This window comes from Choloepus didactylus, chromosome 12 (assembly GCF_015220235.1).
Source record: "Choloepus didactylus isolate mChoDid1 chromosome 12, mChoDid1.pri, whole genome shotgun sequence".
NCBI lineage: Eukaryota > Metazoa > Chordata > Mammalia > Pilosa > Megalonychidae > Choloepus > Choloepus didactylus.
This window is the reverse complement of record NC_051318.1, coordinates 21,086,815-21,105,998: the sequence shown is the minus strand read 5'-3', so window position 1 is coordinate 21,105,998 and position 19,184 is coordinate 21,086,815. Positions and strand designations below refer to the sequence as shown.

The 19,184-nt window shown below is 35.5% G+C and overlaps 2 protein-coding genes and 1 pseudogene across 2 annotated transcripts in view; all 3 read right to left on the bottom strand.

The window, feature by feature from the left end:
• The window catches only part of ADPRHL1 (ADP-ribosylhydrolase like 1), a 34,365-nt gene extending 33,754 nt beyond the window's left edge, over positions 1–611 (bottom strand). The window contains exon 1 of the mRNA XM_037799605.1: positions 331–611. Coding sequence (XP_037655533.1) covers positions 331–544 — 214 coding nt within the window. The 5' untranslated portion in view covers positions 545–611. The remainder of the gene's footprint in view (positions 1–330) is intronic.
• A 1,073-nt stretch (positions 612–1,684) lies between these two features.
• LOC119506784 lies at positions 1,685–3,516 on the bottom strand (annotated as a pseudogene).
• A 1,129-nt stretch (positions 3,517–4,645) lies between these two features.
• DCUN1D2 (defective in cullin neddylation 1 domain containing 2) overlaps positions 4,646–19,184 on the bottom strand; it is a 41,958-nt gene continuing 27,419 nt past the window's right edge. The window contains exons 5-7 of the mRNA XM_037799606.1: positions 11,548–11,630; positions 9,227–9,323; positions 4,646–7,670 (exon numbers count right to left, since the gene is read on the bottom strand). Of these exons, the coding sequence (XP_037655534.1) occupies positions 7,591–7,670; positions 9,227–9,323; positions 11,548–11,630 (260 nt within the window). The 3' untranslated portion in view covers positions 4,646–7,590. The remainder of the gene's footprint in view (positions 7,671–9,226; positions 9,324–11,547; positions 11,631–19,184) is intronic.

The following is a 19,184-nucleotide window of genomic DNA, read 5'->3' as shown; positions in this document are numbered from 1 at the left end:
ATAGAAATCTGCTTAGTTAACGTTTTACAAATAAAAATGAAAAGTCACTGTTTAAAAAATTAACTAGCAATAATCTGTAAAGTAAAATAACACTGTCTTCCAGAGACACCACGTGAGAAATATGATCTATCACATATATAATTTGTTGTGGGACATTGGGGTATATTAAATTGCCACTTTTAGCAGCAGCATCAGGTAACACCATTGGCTAAAAGATTGCATTGCTTTCAAAGCTTTCAGTGCTTATTTCAAGAACTTTAATAGCCACGCAACTTTCCATTTCTTTTCTAAGAACACACACCCAAGAAAAACAATTAGGCCTAGTCTTACCTGTGGTGAGTGCCTCGGCGGTCGCTGTGTGCATGATGGTGTTGTCACTCACTGGCCATTTTTCTGGTGAAAGCATGAGCTGGTCTAGTCCTCCAATTTGTTTCAGTTCTTCTTGGATCTTTGCACCCAGAGCATTGTTTTCCTTGCTGACATTTCTGTAACCGAGAGCATCTCCAACACTTCCCAGCAGCATAGCAGCCTTAAATTTCTCCATGTTGGGAAAGCCAGGCCCTTGCTGCTTTACTCTTGGCTTTACAGCTGCTGAATGTCCTCAGCTTTTTTTCTACCCTTCCTTCACAGCTTTCAGTCAACCCTGCTGACATTTATATTGGTCATTGTATCACTGTCAGAAGCTCTCTCTACATGGTCAGGCACTCCTTTTCTGTCTCTGCAGGTGGCACCTCTTATACAAGAGCCAATGAGTAAAACTTTCTGGTTCTAGCAGCTCATAGTGTACAATGTCCATTTCCACCAGCATTCTGGGCAGACCTTAAGTTTTCAAAAAAAAAAAATATATTTTTTTAACTAGAGAAGTTGTGAGTTTACAGAACTAGAATGCATAAAATACAGGGTTCCATAAACCACCCTATTTTAACCCCTTGCATTGGTGTGGTACATTTGTTACAATTGATGAAAGCACGCAGACCTTAGCTTTTCAATAAAAATGACTGTTACCTTTATTAATACCCAGAACATCAGAATGTTCTCTTAAAAAGAAATGACTTTTAAGTAATGAATCTTTATACAGTATTTTTGAAGGAGTCTTAAAATCTATATGCATAAAATTTTAAATCTTTATTAAGGTATAATTTGCAACCCTAAAATTCACCCATTTAAGTGTACAGTTTTATCAATTTTTACAAATGTTTACTGTTGTGCAACCATCACCACAATCCACTTTTAGAACACTTCTACCGCCCCAAAAGTTTCCCTTTGCCCATCAATCTCCACTCCTACTCCCAGACCCAGGCAACAGTTGATGTTTTTTGTCACCATAGTTTTGCTTTTTATTGAAACTTCAAATGAACGGGATCATACCATATGTAGTCTTCTGTGTCTGGCTTCTTTCATTTAATATAATGTTGAGATTCACTTGTCACATGCATGGTTTTGTTTAGAAAACACATTTTATTGTAAAATGTGTGTGATTTTTTTGTTTTTAGAGGGAGAGTCAAATCACTGATTTGTCTTTTATATGAAAACAGAAATTGGGAGAGGGAGATCAAGAAGGCAACTATCCAGTTGCTTAGATTTTCCTGAAGCTGGAATGAAGGCAGCTGGCTTAAGACATGAAACCTGGGTCCCCACGGCAACATGGCAATTTTGATTGGACCAGAAGCATTTTATTGAAGCATCATTTTCCACTAAGGTTTATCCCAAGGTAAACAATTTTAAAGCTGCACTGGAAAGTAACACTGTCTGGAATGTTTTTCTTAAGGGCATGGTAATTAATCGACATGCAGCAAGATGATGACAAGCAGCTTGGGGCCAGGCGAATCCTAAAAGCTGAGGATAAATTCACAAAGAGCGAGCAGGAAAATTCATTGTAGTCGAAAGCTGTGGGCAGTCTGTGACCCCTGCCATCTGTACAGGGCTTCATTTGGGAGACACAGTAGTCTGCTCATTCCCGTCAGGTTCTGGTTAACTCCTACTTGGTATGTAAGGCATCCCTTTGAGCTAAGGGCCCGGAAGGTGTTCTCAACCTCCTCTCTAGATTTGACATTCTCAGTTTCATGGCTGATCATGAAATCCACTTTTTCTTTTTTTTCTTTTGAGAAGAAATAATTTCTTTTTATTGAGGTAAAATTCACTTAACATAAAATTCACTATTTTAACTATTTTAAAGTGTATAATTCAGTGACCTCCAGCACATTCTCAATGTTGTACAACCATCACTATCTACTTACAGAACATTTCACCACCCCAAAAAGGAACCCTAACCATACCCATCAAGCAGTCATGCCATATTACCCCTTTCCCCAGCCCCTGACAACTACTAATCTGCTTTTAGTGGCTATGGATTTTATTTGTAGGTCATATAAATGGAATCCTACAATGTGTGGCCTTTTATAACTAGTTTCTTTCACATAACATGATGTTTTCAAGATACCAAGTTGTAGCATGTATCAGTAAATCATTCCTACTTATGGGAGAATAATATCCCTTTGTATGGATATGCCATATTTTGTTTATCCATTCATTAGCTAATGTACATCTTGGTTGTTTCCACTTCTGGCTATTGTGACAATTGCTGCTATAAATATTTGTGCAAACTTGGTTTTCTATTTTCCTGGGTATATATTTCAGATTGGAATTACTTAGTCATGGTGTATAATAATCCTTTTAATATGCTGCTGGATTGAGTTTTCTGGCATTTTGTTAAGGATTTTTGGATGTGTACTTGTTAGGACACTGGTCTGTAGTTGCCCTTCTGGTGTTGTTGTTGGTATTAGGGTAATCTGGGCCTTATAGAACAAGTTAGGAAGCATACCCTTGTCTATTTTTCAGCAGAGTTTGAGAAAGACAGATGAAAGCCGCATGTTCTTGCAGGGAGATATGACCATCCCTGTTTGGATCCATGGTGTCCAGAATTGCCTCAAACTTGGCATCAGGCTCCCCTTCCTCCTCTATGGGTAGGTCACAGCTCAGGGAGTGCAGGCAGGATTTGAACTGCTGGTGATTCAGTCTGCCTGACTTGTAACTGTCAGTGTTAAAACATCACGCTGAACTCTTTGAGGGCCTCCTCAGACACAACTGTTGTGTTCCTGGCCTACATCTGCTGCTCTAGGCTGTGCTGCATGCCCAGCTGATCCCACTGCTGGGCTAGGCTTAGGATGCTGAACTCCACGTACTTGTCCAGAATAAGTGTTTCCTTCAGGGTGGCCCGCAGGTCTTTGATCTTCTTGAGCTGATTCCCCAGGGCTTGACTCTCTTGGCACTTGCATTGGAAGCTTCAAGCTGGGATTTGAGGGGCCCTGATTCTTCCACCATGCAGAACGCATAGAGGAGCTGTGTTCTGTCTCTTGGATGCATTGGTAGAACGTGTTGATGTGCTGGGCAGGTAACTGGCACAGTAAATCGCTCTCCTCCTGCCCATGCTGTTTGTTCCATCAGCTCCAACTCTTTTTTTTTGATGATTTTCTGGAGGTTTGTCCTGGTCTCCTCCAAGGCCTCCATGTTGAACCAGTTTGTAAATAAAAATAAATTTTTAAATTTGGTAGATGAAATCACTGCCCTCCCCCCTATGTGGGATCTGATACCCAGGGGTGTAAATACCCCTGGCAACATGGAATATGACTCCCAGGGAGGAATCTAGGCCCAGCATCGTGGGATAGAGAACATCTTCTTGACCAAAAGGGGGATGTGAAATGAAATGAAATAAGTTTCAGTGGCTGAGAGATTCCAAAAGGAGCCAAGAGGTCACTATTACGCATAATACAGATAATCCTTTTTAGGTTCTAATGAATTGGAATAGCTAGCAGTAAATACCTGAAACTATCAAATTACAATCCAGAACCCTTGAATCTCGAAGACAATTGTATAAAAATGTAGCTTATGAGGGGTGACAATGTGATTGGGAAAGCCATGTGGATCACACTCGCCTTTGTCCAGTGTATGGATGGATGAGTAGAAAAACAGAAGCAAAAAAAAAAAAAAAAAAGCACCCAGTGATCTTTTTTACTTTAATTATTCTTTTTCACTCTAATTTTTATTCTTATTACTTTTGTGTGTGTGGTAATGAAAATGTTCAAAAATTAATTTTGTGTGATGGACGCACAGCTATGTGGTGGTACTGTGAACGACTGTACGCTTTGTATGACTGTATGCTATGTGAATGTATCTCAATAAAATTGAATTATTAAAAAAAGTGTTTATGATAAAAAAACTTGGATAATATAGAAAAGTGTAAAGAAAGAAAAAATACATCTCCAGTGTGAAAGATTATGAAGTTTCTTGCAATTTGATGTTCAACAAAAGGCTGTTCATCACTAGGCTTTAGGTTGAAAAGTGGTAAAGTGCGTCACCAAAGTGAAAGTTTCACAGTAGAATTTATGATTATGTTATCGTTCAATTTAATGTACTTAAAATATTCCTGCCAATTTATGAAAAGAATATTCAAAGATATGATGAGGCTGGAGGTGAAGCAGAGTGTGCAAAACTAGAGCTCTTGGTTAAAAAAAAAGATTGGGAAGGCAGTCCATCTCCCTATCCCCCAGACCCAGAAAGGAGGGGATTCTCTGGAACAGTCACAGAGTATACAAACTATTAACAAGGAGGCCAGGCCTTCTCTTCCTGTCTCGCAGTGGGAGAAGTAGGAGGGAGTTACAAATGGACTTAAGAAATAAATACTAAATTTAAATTTTAAAAATACAATGTCTTTAAGTATATAGTAAGGTGCTAACATGCATTAAAAATATATAGTATTATACCAGCAACTTCCAAAAATGAGGTTCTGGAATATTATTCAAGTTAGCACAATTCTGAGAGATTCTGAAACAAAGAGTCCTTCAAAACCATTACAGGTGGTTCTTAGTTGCTATTTATGTAGGTTGCCAAACAAGACAAAGCAAAACAATGAAACTCAGAAATGAGGTACAACTATTTTATTTACACAGCCAACCATCTTAAGTGGAGCAGCATGTTAGGCAGAAATACATATTGTTGAGGGGAGAAATACAGTCCTCGGCTGATTTCTTTTGCATTCTCAGCTTCATTTCGTGACTCATTTTTATCTGTGCCTATTTAAAATGCATAATATTCAAAATTGTTTTTGGCTGATTCTTTAAGTTTAAAAAAAAACCAGAACTACATATATTATGTCACTAAGAGAGAAAGATGTTTATTCCAGAAATTTTTGGTAGGCACTCTACAGGGTAATATGTATTTCTTAAATCTATTATGTTTGCTTTATTTATGTTATTTTTCAATACATTTACAATTTATATTACAGTGTATTCTGGTATATAATTTCTACAGACTCAAGGAAATTGTATATTGTGAATTTATGAGATCTATAATTTCTCATATGGAAACAACCATATTTAACAGCACTGTATGAAACTGGGAAAAAACAATTATTTAACCTATTTTAGGACATGATTATTTAACTAAGGTGTAGCAAATTAGATACAACGTTTGAAAAGCTTCTAAAGGAGCTTATTTATTGGTTACTATAAATACAGTTTTCCTTTTTGCGCCATGTTACCAAAGACTAAGATACTGACATCTAGTGGCAAGCATCTAAGCAACTAAGAAAAGAATTTAAAAGGATACCACCACAACCCACCAGAGAAAATAATTTATTTTAATGTCTCTGAACTTTTTAGCATTTAATAGCTTACACTGATTTAAATGTATATAATAGAAAAAATAAACCCATAATTTTTTGAAAAGCCTTTGTTCATTTACTAATATTTTGGTAACTACTGATTAACAACCCCATAGAACTTTAAGACTTAATAATATAAAAGTATCACAAACCTCCATAATTTACATAGATTTATCTGAGATTGTAAATTTCCCTTAACAGAACACATACATGTCAAGAATCCACAAAGCCTAGAAGGATCCTTTTAAATTTGGGGGGTTTTCAATAAAGCCAGCTTTTGTTATGTTAAATAAATGTTTTCTTAGAATCCCAGGCATTTAAAGGTAGAGATGGCCTATTTTTCCTTTTATCGATACAGAAACAGTGACTCGCCCCAGGTCATGCAGCTGTTAGTGGCAGACTCAGCCCTAGGCCTTGGTCTTCCAACTTCAAGTTCATTTTTCAATCCTCCATCCCCTGCTGCCCTCATTTAAGACTTCTAGTAAAAGCATAAATAGTTCATACCACAGCAAGTATACATAAACAGATGTACCTCATGTTATAAATAGAAGTTTCCTAAGACACTGAATGAATCACATTTTTGGATGTCAAATCAAACTACAAATTTTAGGCATGCTATCTATTTTACAGGAAATCTGAGGTTAAGTTTCTCTCTGTCCCTCTTTATCCTATAAAATAACCCCCAATGTATCTGTTTCATAAACTGTAATGTAATAGGGCAAAACAAGGCACACTTATAATGTGAAGATCAAATACGATAAGATCCTCCTTTCAAATATGAGGTAGGGTCAATAGAGAGTGATTTTCAAAAGTCTACACAGAGCTTTTCCAAATGAAGAGCAGGGCAGCATCTTCGGCTTTCTGTGCCTTGAGACAACATATAATTCATTCTTGTGCTGTGCAGAGATCAGGAAAAACAGATGATAACATGATGCTAAGAAAGAATTCAACTCTCAAATTCAAGATGAAGGTTTCTGGTGGGTTTCTTTTTCCTTCTTTTTTTGACAATGCTGTATATTTTAGCTTCCAAATGAGTACAATTTGTACAAAGTGCTGGAAGCCAGACATTATAGATATCACAGATAGTTGAAAGGAACCAGCTCAATTGATTTTAAATCTGTAATTCATTACTTGTAAAAGAAATATTTTTCATGGAAAAATGTCTTTTTAAGTGTAATAAAATATATTTTAAAAAAACAAACTTTTAAGATACTTCATAGGAAGTTCAAATAATATTATTAGACGTAAAATAGGCCTGCTGATTTGTAAACACTTTAAAATAAAACTTTCCTGAAATCACACAAAACATATGGCCATCACTGGGCAAACTATAATGGTGAATTAAAAACTATAAAATGATTTTCAGATGAACATCTAGAGAAAATTAAAACAAACAAAAATAGAGCCATTAAATCTAGATATTTGATAATTCAAAAAATATAAATCTTGAATTCCTGGCATTAAGTTTAAAAAAATGTTGGAATCCATTACAAGATCATCTTTAGGGCACATTTTTAACAGCTTTGAGTTGTATAAAAATACAACATCCCACTTGAGAACACAAATTTTTTTTAAAAATATAATTACAATATAATTTAGCAGGAGTTTTGGAAACTGCTGGTGTTCACCTTAAATTATGAATTAAATAGCATGCTCTGCAGTACTGCAAAATGGGCTCTATGTTACTTTTTCTAAGTATAAAAATCATGCTTAAAGCAAATATTCCAAAGCAGCCATCTTCTGAGGAATTTCTTAGGTGTCCATAAATCAGCCACCATTTTCTTTAAGAAGAATAAGATAGCTATTTCAGTTTCACTCCTGGTCAAGGATGACTTCTGAAATCAATGACAAATGTACCCAGTAACTGACACAAATGTCTCCTTACAGGATGTGATTCATTTTACAATCTTAATCCATCTTAATTCTTCTGTTTAAAAAGTGCTGTGCTTTCCACCTTTGACTACTGGCCGTGCATATTCTACAAAATCATCTATAAGAACAGGCCAAGCTCCTAAAGTAAAACAAACAAACAAAAAGTTTTAAAGCAGTACTTTCATATTTAAAGCATTTATTTTTTCACAACCCAACATTAATATTTCAAGAACCAAAATGATTTGAAGTTTATTTAGTTCATGTTCAACAGTACAAATCAGCTGATGTTGCTCAATTATTTTGTTCTAGCCAGACCAGGATGAGCAAATTTCAGGGTCTGTGTGTGTATACAGTACATTGTTGTACCACACAACAATGGCATACAGTACTAACCCATCAGTGTACTTTCTCACTGTGGCCTGACAAGGCCTCACAATCCTCAGTCCGGTGCTCCAGGCCGGTGGGATCACTGAACGTTATAGATTCAACTGTATCCACCCCACACTTCTCTCTTACTACATCATAGCGTAATGAAAAGAAATGAACTTATTTGTCCTCCCAGGTTGGAATGATCAAGCCACTTTCTTCCAAACAGGCTATCTACATTCTTGCCACCAGGGGATGCAGCTTTCCTTGCTCGGAATGGAATGCCTGCCTCTCTTGTGTCTTCCTGAGTTGTAACCACTCATAAAGGCCCAGCCCCAATCCACCCAATCCAAAGTCATCCCTCTAAACTCCTGCTATACTTAAAGATGACTATTCACATGCTAATCATATAGCTACTACCTTATATTGTCAGCTACCTTTTTATATAGATGTTCCTTGTCTCACCAACTACAGGGAAAGTTCCTGAAAGCAGAATTTATGTCTGTTCAACCATCATTCACTTGTCCATCTGACAAATATTTATTATGTACCTATTAAATACTAGGAATTGTGCTGAGTACTGAGGATACAAAGAGGAATAAGCTAAGATCCTTGAGGAGCCTACAATACTGTGAGGAAGACAGATGTGGAAATCAGTAATTACAAAGCAAGGTAATAAATATTTATGGCTAAAGAACCTATACCTTCTAGAACAAAGGAGAGTGAGTGATTAGTTCCTGGGGGAGAATTGGAGAGGATATCACAAAGGGCACAAAGGGCACAACCTAGTCACAGCGGGTGGGGAGCTGGAGGGCGACATCTCCTCTTCACGTGGCAGAGTGCCTAACACATAGTAGACACTCAAATACCCTATGATTTACTGCCCTGAAATATTTGGGGGGGGAGGACCACAAAATGAATACTGATATTTATGTTAATAAATATCAGTTGAAATCTTCAAATAAGCCTAAATAGTATAACATAATAACTGACCTAAGGAATCAAATGGTAGTATCTGGGAGCAGTGATTTCCAAATACCTGTCTAATCTTATAGTTCTGCCATGGGGGTCTCTCCCTGTCCTTTTTTCAGAGGACTGTCTTCTCAATTTAAACTAAATATGAAGCCCTGTTTTTCTTTTGTATGATTTGTAAGAAACAGTACTGAAGAGGATACTATCATTATCCTCATTTCACTGATGAGGACACTGAGCAGGTAGGTGCTAGGGCTAGGAGTTAAATCGGAGTCTATCTGATTCCAGGGAAAGTTAACATTTATATCAAATTTAAGAATTTCTGGTAATCATCTGAAACACTGTAACTTCTAGTACCTTCTTCATCGTAGTTAGACATATCATCTGCGATCATATTTCCAAAATCTAGTAGAAGGTTCCAAGTGTCCCTTGGGATTGATCTTTTGTGATGTTCCTAATACATTAGAGGGAGAAAAAACAGATTTAAGATACAATGGGCTAGTTCTCTTTATTATATCATTTGATGACAAGTAAGTACACTAACAAAATTGTTAAAAATTAGAAGCAATAATAGTGCTTTGGATAAACATTAAGAGCTACAACGCCAATGTGTAAATAGAGAAAGTGGACTTATTTTAAAACAAAGTATTTTAAATATAAAGGTTATAACCTGGTTCAGTCAAATAAAAGGGCAGTGTTTTTAATTCTACCTCCTCCCCCAAACATTTCTGAAACACTGCAAAATAATAAGCAAGTCATATTTCTCATTTATTTTATTTCTATACATTTGTTTTATTGTATACTAGGTAGTTCTGGCAGTGGGATGGGACTCTTTTTAAAAATACCTTTGAAAAGTTATTCAATATTTCAGATACATCAGAAATATGGAGAATAATAAAACACTTATATATTCACCATCCAGTTAAAGAAAAACATTACAGAGTCAACTAAACCCTCCTGGTACTTCTCTCTTATCCCATTCTCTCTTTTTTGTTTTCTCCAGAGGTACTCATTCTCCAGAATTCAGCATTTATCATTCGCATCCTTGTCTTTATACATCAATTACATGTATATATATATATTCATAAACAATTTACAAGCTATTTTACATTTTAATGCATTATATAACTGCTACCCAAATCATAGTCTTCTGCAACTTGCTTTTTTCATTCAAAGTTATGTGTGAAATGTATTCAGATCGAGAGATATAAATCTAGTCCACTCATTTTCATTGCTCTATAGTATTCTACTGCATTGATATAATTTTTTTATCCATTCTTTTATTGATGGACATTTTTGTTATTTCCAGTTTTTTGCTACTACAAATGAACACATATATATGTCTGCACAAGCATGTCAGTTTCTCTGGGGAATGTACTCTAAAACACAACATTTCTAAAGAGATTTATTTAGAGGTTTCAATAAAACTCTAAAAAGTAACTGTGGTGGTCACTGTTAATTGCCTACCTAATAACCACTCCTCTCTTCTTTCATGCTAACAGATCTCTGATTTTGTTCAGGGATATTTGCTTTCCCGGCCCTCCTTGCAGGGCTGACTGCATGACCCAGTTTGGGCCAATGAGTCCTACAGAGTACAGGCTTCTGAGTTTTGCCTTCCTGACAAAAGCTGGCATCACCCTTTCCCTCCTTCTTCCTGCTTTGAAAGAAAACATCTCAGCTGTAGCATCAATTCTGTGAGTAAGAGGAAAAGGTCAATAAAACTTCAGAGATGTCAGATTACTGAACTGCTGAATAATGCCAGCTGATGCCTACCTCCAGACTTCTTTACAATTGATAAAATTAAAACCTTTTTTTGTTTAAGACACTATTAGTCAAGGCTTTTCTATTTGTAGTTGAAAGCATTCCAGAATTATATAGATTCTTGAACAAGACTGATGTTTGCTGTCATTTCATAGGTTATTTTATTTTAATTTAAGAAGCTTCCTTACTAAGACAGGGCCCAGCATTATTGCATAGCCTTCTCCAAACAGCCAGCACAGATCGATTCTTTCTTAAGAGGCCATCTAAGCTCCTTCCTTCTGCATGTCATAAAATAAATTAAAAAAATGATATGAGTATAAACATACACACACACACACACACACACACACACACGTGCAGTGGTTTGTAGCACCATTAGACAATGGAACACAGTCCATGGTTCTGGAACTAGTAGCAAGTGACAGGAAGTGTGGCACTGATACTTTCTTTAAGGAGTCTGAGTTTCTCAGAGAAAGTATACAATTAGTTAAAGTATCTCAGAGGAGACAATAAATCAGTAGTTGGCTGAAGCTTGAAACAAATCACGTGGAAACCCCAATTTAGAAAAAGTTTCATGTGGTTGCCATGATCAACTTTCTAAAAGCAGCCTTGGAGCCAGGTGTGAAGCTCAGCTGCTGTGTTACACTGGAATGTGGCAAAGCTGGGTGGCAATTTCTCTGTATCTAATTATCTGTCTAGGACTTTACAGTTTACCCAAAACTTTCTTATATAATACTTTATTTAAACCTAATTTGTTCAGGTAGAAGAAAATTCTTGTGTACCTGCTAGGAAAGAAGAAGTTACCAAGAAGTTACAAGAAGTCAGATAATTATTTATAGAAGAAAAAGCCAACTTTATAATCTGCTGATTCCACCTACACATCGAGCATACACAGCAAGAAATGGGTATATACTTACCAATAGAAATTTGTTCCAAAGATCTAAAAATTTAAATCTTCCAGATAATACTAAATTCCAATATGCAACAGCCATTTCTAAATCTGTCAAAAAAGAGAAAAAGAACAGTTAATAAATCCCAATTATTTTCCATTGTACAAAAAAACGACCACTTCTTAGCAAAATGATTTTCATTTGATCAACAGAATTTGGCATACTTACCCAATAGTAATATGAGGGCTAATTGTTGCAGAAGTGTTCCTGAAAGTTTTATGTAATCTAATTTTATAAACTCCTTTAAAAAAGAATGTATATTAAGTTATTTGGACATCCAAATAATTATTCCCTAAATTATTGGTTTTTAAGACTTTTGTTTCCATATATATATTAGGCTTTCTTTAAACCTGAACAAATCTGGAAACTATTAATGCATATCATTTAGTTTTTTAAAATAGGCCACTATCAACATACCAAAAGCTAAATGTCTATAAGAAGGGGATATAAGGGAGGGATATGAGATTCTTGGTGGTGGTGGTGTTATCTGAACTTTTTAATTGTATTTTATTTTATTTTTCTTTTTTCTCCTCTTCCTCTTTTTTCCTGGAAGGAATGGAAATGTCCACATAGATTGAGGTGGTGAATGTATAACTATGTGATTATACTGGGAACCACTAATTGTTTAATTAGGATGGAATGTTTAAAAAATAAACAGAGGGAGACAAGTGCTGGAGAAAATGTGGAGAGAGGGATGTACCTAATTACACTGTTGGTGGGGAAGTAGAATGGTGCAGCTCATCTGGAGGGCAGTGTGGTGGTTCCACAGGAAGTTAAGTATGGGGTTGCCATATGGTCCTGCAACCCTGTCATCGGGTGTCTACTTGAAAGAAGTGAGAGCAGGGACATGAATGGACATTTGCACACTGGTGTTTATGGTGGCAGTGGTCATGATTTGCAATGGATGGAGGTGACCTAAGGGTACATCGACTGATGAACCGAATGGTGAACTGTGGTGTATACATATAATGGAAGACTGAAATGAAGTTCTGAGGTATGCAACAAGGTAAAGACATTATAACACCTCACTAATATGGACTAACTATAATGTGCAAACTCTGAGAATTGAATCTGAGAGGACAGGTTATCAGGGAAAGGCTTATTGTAATGGTTCCTAGACTGTAAGCTCTTATAGAAGTCACATCTATTCCTGAGTTGTAATGGTTATTTCTAAATTCTGAGATGATGAGTTCTTGTGTATAACCTGGTTGATCCCTGGAACTTCAGGTATCAGTGTGACACCTGAGACTCAGAGCTAGAGTTCAGTAACTATGAATGTCAATATTACCTCATAGAGCAAATGTTAAAGAAACTGAAAAAGAGATCAGACTTCAATTAGAGATATGAACGAAATGGACTTAGTTAGGACTAAGATAAATCAGAAGAAAGGGTAAAGTGTGATACTATGTTTTAAAACTTCAACTTCTGTGTAAGACCAAAGGTAGAGATGTTTATTTGGTGGAAAATCTTTATTTTCTGTAGCACACTATATAATTTAACTTGTATGTCAGTTTATTCAAACACCATAATTACACGGAACCTTGAATAGGGAGTGAGATCTGGTTTGTTTGCACAGGTTAGTGTGAAGCCTTGATAATCACAGAGTAATTTGGGCAAAGGATAAAGAAGCTTTTGAAAAGCCCCCTTGAGGGACTCAGGAAAAATATGGAAATATTAAATGTACCCATCTGGGGAATTCCTTATATTCTCACAAACACTGGGGACTACCAATTTAGTAGGTTGAGCCCTCGATCTTGGGGCTTGCCCTTATGAAGCCTGTTACTAACAAAGGAGAAGCTAAGCCTACTTATAATTGTGCCTAAGAGTCATCCCCAGAGAACCTCTTTTGTTGCTCAGATGAGGCCTCTCTCTCTCTAAGCCAACTTGGCAGGTAAACTCACTGCCCTCCCCTCTACATGGGACATGACTCCCAGGGGTATAAGTCTCCCTGTCAATGTGGGACGTGACTCCCAGGATGAGTCTGGGCCTGGCATCGTGAAATTGAGAAAGCCTTCTTGACTAAAAGCGGGAATTAAAAACAAACAAAGTAGTTTCAGTGGCTGAGAAATTTCAAGTGGAGTCGAGAGGTCATTCTGGAGGTTATTCTTACGCATTCTACAGATATTCCTTTTTAGTTTTTAGTGCATTAGAATAGATAGAAAGAAATAACCTGAAACTGTTGAACTGCAACCCACTAGCCTTGATTCTTGAAGACAAGCATATAACTATATAGCTTATATGGTGTGATTGTGTGATTGTGAAAACTCTGTGACTCACACTCCCTTTATCCAGTGTATGAAAAGATGAGTAGAAAAATGGGGACAAAAAGTACATGAATAATAGTGAGGGATGGGATGTTTTGGGTGTTCTTTTTTACTTTTATTCTTATTTTTATTGCCTTTATTGGAATAATGAAAATGTTCAAAAATTGACTGTGGTGATTAGATGTACAATTCTATGGTGATACTGTGAACAACTGATTGTACATTATGGACGATTGTATGGTGTGTGGCTATACCTCAATAAAATTGCAAGGAAAAAAACTGGTCACTATCCTTTCTAAGTGATGAACTAGAAGTTAAACAACTTATTCATAAAGGCAGGGGCATGCTGATTTCCAAATAGACCTGCCTTGTTATTATAAGAATTAAATTAACATCTGATTCAAAAGTAAAGAAAGAATTATAGAAGCACTATAAGGACTTTGAATTTCCCATCATATAGTCAAACCAATAAGTGAGCACTGGGAAATGCATTTTCACTGATACAAGGATATTTAAGAGTCTATATTGTTTTTTACTCCAAGTCAACATCCTAGCTTTTTTCCTCGACTGGTAGGTAATACATGACTACTTCTTACTTCTAGATAAATCAAAGCTATAGGATTTAATCTTAAGATAATGTCTTAATGAAATATTAAAGTTCAGTTTTAGGATTGCATTAGAATATTATCCTCAATCTATATTTTTTGGAGTACTGATTCATTCTCCACTCACCAGAAGTTTTATATTATTTGTTTTTATGTGCTTGATATAGCAAGTAATAAAGGGGCTGAAAAGATTGTTTTTTAAAACTGACAACTTCTAATCAGGTTGAATAGTACTCACCACTTTTAGGCAATAAAAGAACAGCTATGTTGAAAAAATTTCCTATTTAGATGTTTATGTATACATGTCAGATAAACTAATGTGAAAAGCAGAGGAATAAATACATTAAGACAACAGATTAGGAAACCAATTTTCCAAAATTTTCATTTAAAATTTGTTCGGTCCCACTTAGGAAAAAAAACAGTAAGGTTGGAATTCTAACTTGAGATTTATGGATCAAATGTTATTAAAATTTGAATGAGTAGCAACCAACTAACTGTCTATATTTCCTATGTGCTTAAAGGATCCATGATAGCCCTCCTCAATCCTAAATATCCTGGAGTCTTAATCAGAAGGAAAGAAATAATTAGCAAGTTTTAAGTAACTGATAGTACGGAACAGCTCTCTAAACCTTACCTATGGGACCTGTAGTATAATGCTAAGTAGATGGTTAGTCTTGTCCTGCTTATAAGTCTATATTCTTATCACTTAGGAAGAACATTAATTGAAATCTACATTCAATTCATCTTAGTGAAGTAAAGCACTCACACTGAGAAATGGAGGTTAACCTGGGGAGAAAGAAAAATAAAATTTTATGGTATACATTTAATTTAGTTATTTTTAAATTATTTCTGGGTTATTTTGGTCTTAGTAACCTTTCTTATAAAATACCTGGTTTGCATGTTTGTAAACCACATGACTAAAAGTAAATGTATGAATTTTCCATATTTAATATTATCTAGGTAAAAATGTTTAACATTGTCTTTCTGGATTTAGCCATTTGCAAAATAATAACAAGCCTTCCCCCTCATTTTTCCCTTTTCAAAATAGGCCAGAGAGAATTTGAGAGCTGAAATCAAGAAGAAAAAAACAATAGCTACTTAGTGGTTATAAAAAGAATCTCATAGCAGCTATTTTTTTTTTTTTCACGAACTTCTTGAAAAATCTTCTTTCTCAAGTATGAAAATACTGAAGGTATTACTATTTAAATTTTATGATGCTCCCTTTAGGATCAGAAAATGAAGATGTCCCCTTCATGAAAGAATGATCTTAAGGGATATGTAAATTAGCTATCGTGAAACTTTACTTCCTCAAAAATCAAAATTATCAAAGCTGACTGATTCCAGACCTTAACCAGTAGGAAACTATGCTACGTTTCTTACACTTAAACACATAGACAATTAGTTCCAATTATTTTCTTTACTAGGTTGACCATTAGTTAAGGTTAAAGCAAAGAATAATTTATACATAAAAACTACACAGTACATTTAATCTTTTTTTCTTTTTTTAAATTTATTTTTATTGCGATATATTCACATACCATGCAGTCATACAAAGCAGTACATTTAATCTTACACACACACACACACACACACACACACACACACGAACATGAAGGAAATAAAGGACAAATCTTTATCAGTCTATTTTGACTCCGTTTTTTACCACTGCTGTCCATGCTTTTTCTGGGAATGACAGGAACACTTGGATCAGTGTCTTTAATTTATATTTAATTTTTCATAAAACAGACCACGTAGCATATTTTGGAAATTATAAAATCAATTCTTTTTCTGGTATGTAGTCAGAAAATTATTCTTGCTTTGTTAAAAAAAAAAATCCTTCAAAAAACTTTCTAAAATACTGTGTAATCTACTGAAATTTTCAAATAATCTAATCATTTGATCAAATAATCTAGTCATTTTCCTGAAGAGGCTCTTTTCTTTAATACAGTTTCATATTCTCTCAATTATTCTAATGAAGCAAAGAAATAAAATCATTAACTGTTCTAATTCTTTAGTGAATGATTGTGATCAACATTTTATTTAAGTAATGTCTTCAGAAATAAAATAAGATAATTTTTTCACAGTGTAGGGATCACAGAATAAACTATAAATTTGTTAAAGCATTTATCCAACACTGACCTTTTCTGTTGCTTGATGCTTAAGCAAATCTATAAAATAGAGGCTAAACATATTGCGTTCTGTATATCAAAAATGTCTCAAAACACTCCTTACCCTAATACTGAATTTCTCTGAAATATTCATGGAGAAAGAAAATGCATTTTTTAACTTCAGGGCAATTAATTTTGACTTTACAACCTCCTAGAAATTACTATGCAAATAAAAACGTATGCAAGTGTGGTAACTTAAACTGGACGTTATGCTGTGTAATTTTCAGGGCTGGAACTTAAAGAGATATGCAGCTTCCACCTGCCCTGTTTGTAACACTCCAGCCACCATGTAAGCAGCACTAACTTCAGATCGCCAGCTATAAGGAGGCGTCATCTAGGGGAAGAGAAAGTGAGAGACCATGTAGAAGAGCACTGAGACATCAGATATGGGTGACTCAATCCTTTTTGGGCATATCAACCTTGCCCTGCCACCAGCAGAAATACCACTGAGAGAACTTAGCTGATGCCGTGTGAAACAGAAGAACTGTCCTGCTGAACTCTGCCTAAATATCAACCCAAAGTATCAGGAGCTATAATAAAATGGTTGTTTTAAACCATTATGTTTTGAGGTAGTTTATTATGCAGTAATTTTTAACCAAAACAGTGGGTCTGGGGTAAGAGCTAAGAATTTGCAGTTCTAGACTGCTCCAACGATGCTAATGCTTCAGGTTTCTGGATCATACTTTGCAGGGCCTACAACAAATCCTAACTTTGAAAAAAAATTCTGTAATACTTTTCCATATCTGGCAAGTTAACTTGGCATTATAGGACAAAAATTCTTAGAAGCAATACCTTTAAGAATTAAAATTAAATGCTAACCCTTTTAAACATATCCCTTTCAACATTAAAAAGAAAGAACCCTATAGATTGCAAAATTTGAATAAATACAAGTGATTATTTCTAACCGAATCTTAATTATTCTCAGACTATACTAAAGACATTAAAGTAACAGAATGAGATAGAAAAAATATTATTTAAGCATTCATTTGACATTTCAAGGTGTCCTTTCCTGATAACCATTTAACAACAAAAAAGAATAACTGATGCTATTTTAAAATTTGGATTATACTAATTAACAAACACTGAAAAATACAACTAGATAAGCCTCTAAGAATTAAACTGCTGAAAAGTAAATATTCTTTTTGAAGTATAATAATTACATACACACACACACACACACACACCCTTGAATTAGCCAAATTTTAGAAAAACATGAAAAGGAATAGTCCTTGTTCAGGTGAATATTGGTAGAGAAAATGGGGGAAAATTCAGGAAACAGGAAGAAGTAACAACAACAAAAAAAGACTGACATCATAAAATGAAAACAATACAATACACATAGCAAAAACAACCTGTTACTAATATGGCACTTGTCCTCAGCAAATTATCAAGTTGTCTCAAATATATCTAAAAATACGTAATGAGCTCAAACTCAAATCTTCTTGAGTACCAATATTCTGTTGTTTATCTGCTTGTTACTTTTTAGAAAAGACCAGGAATTTTTCCTTGAGAATTCTGATGATGATTATTGTGCAATAAAGGTCCAAACTAAAATAGGCTTTAACTTCTAATGACTATTTTGCCTTAGTCTCTTAGAAGGGAGAAGTGGAGTAGAGAAGATAAAAAAAAGTAAGAGTGCTGGTCCCCAAAGCCAAACATCAGCTCATCCGAGACAGTGTTGGGAAAGAAAACCTCCAAGGACCTCCCACTGGACTGGTTTGAGAATAAACAGTTACATGCTTCAGTCACTCTACTTTCTACTTAGGGCAAGCAATCTATGAGAACAACACTAAAAGGTATTTGAGAATATTCTGGAAAGGTAGTAGCAAAGGCAGCATAGTTTTTTAATTTTCCTAAATTCCCACCCACACACAACACACAAAAACAGACACACACACAAAATTAGATAGCAAAACCAAGAACTGGTAAAAAACATTTACAATAAATCTAGGTGAAAAAGTATTGTCATGAACCCCAAACATATGCAGGTAAGGATAAACCTGCAGCTATAAGATCTGATGGTTTGGGTGTCTATAAATGAAAAACAAGAGGAAAGCAATCAAGTATCTAATGGATCTGAGAATAGGAGAACCTCAAAGGAGCCAGAAGACATCAGTGGAAAGCTTGGCCAGGACAACATGAGAATAAAAACTGAATCTAGGCTGATGCTATGACCTGTGACCAAGAGCAAGTGAGTGTAAGGATCTGCAACAAGGGCTAAAGGGGCTAAACCAATCAGCCCGTGTGAAATTTCAAAACTGACCTACCAGATTCACCTTCCAAACAGGGCCCCACACTGAAGAGAAACTGCTGGGAGTGCAATAAAAATTGAGCAGGAAAGCGACACCAGAAATGAGAAAAGGGATTATAGTGGGGGGTGGGAGAAGGATCAGAGCTAGAAAATTAGAAGGTAAGCATCGTATTTTTGAACAATACACATACACACCAGAAGTTATGCTATGTTTTCTATGAAGTTGGAAAAGCTTCCCTGAACCACCTTCCTTCTAAAAGTTTAGGTTAATGACTTCCACATAAAAATGAGCAAGAGAAAAGCACTGAGGCCAAAT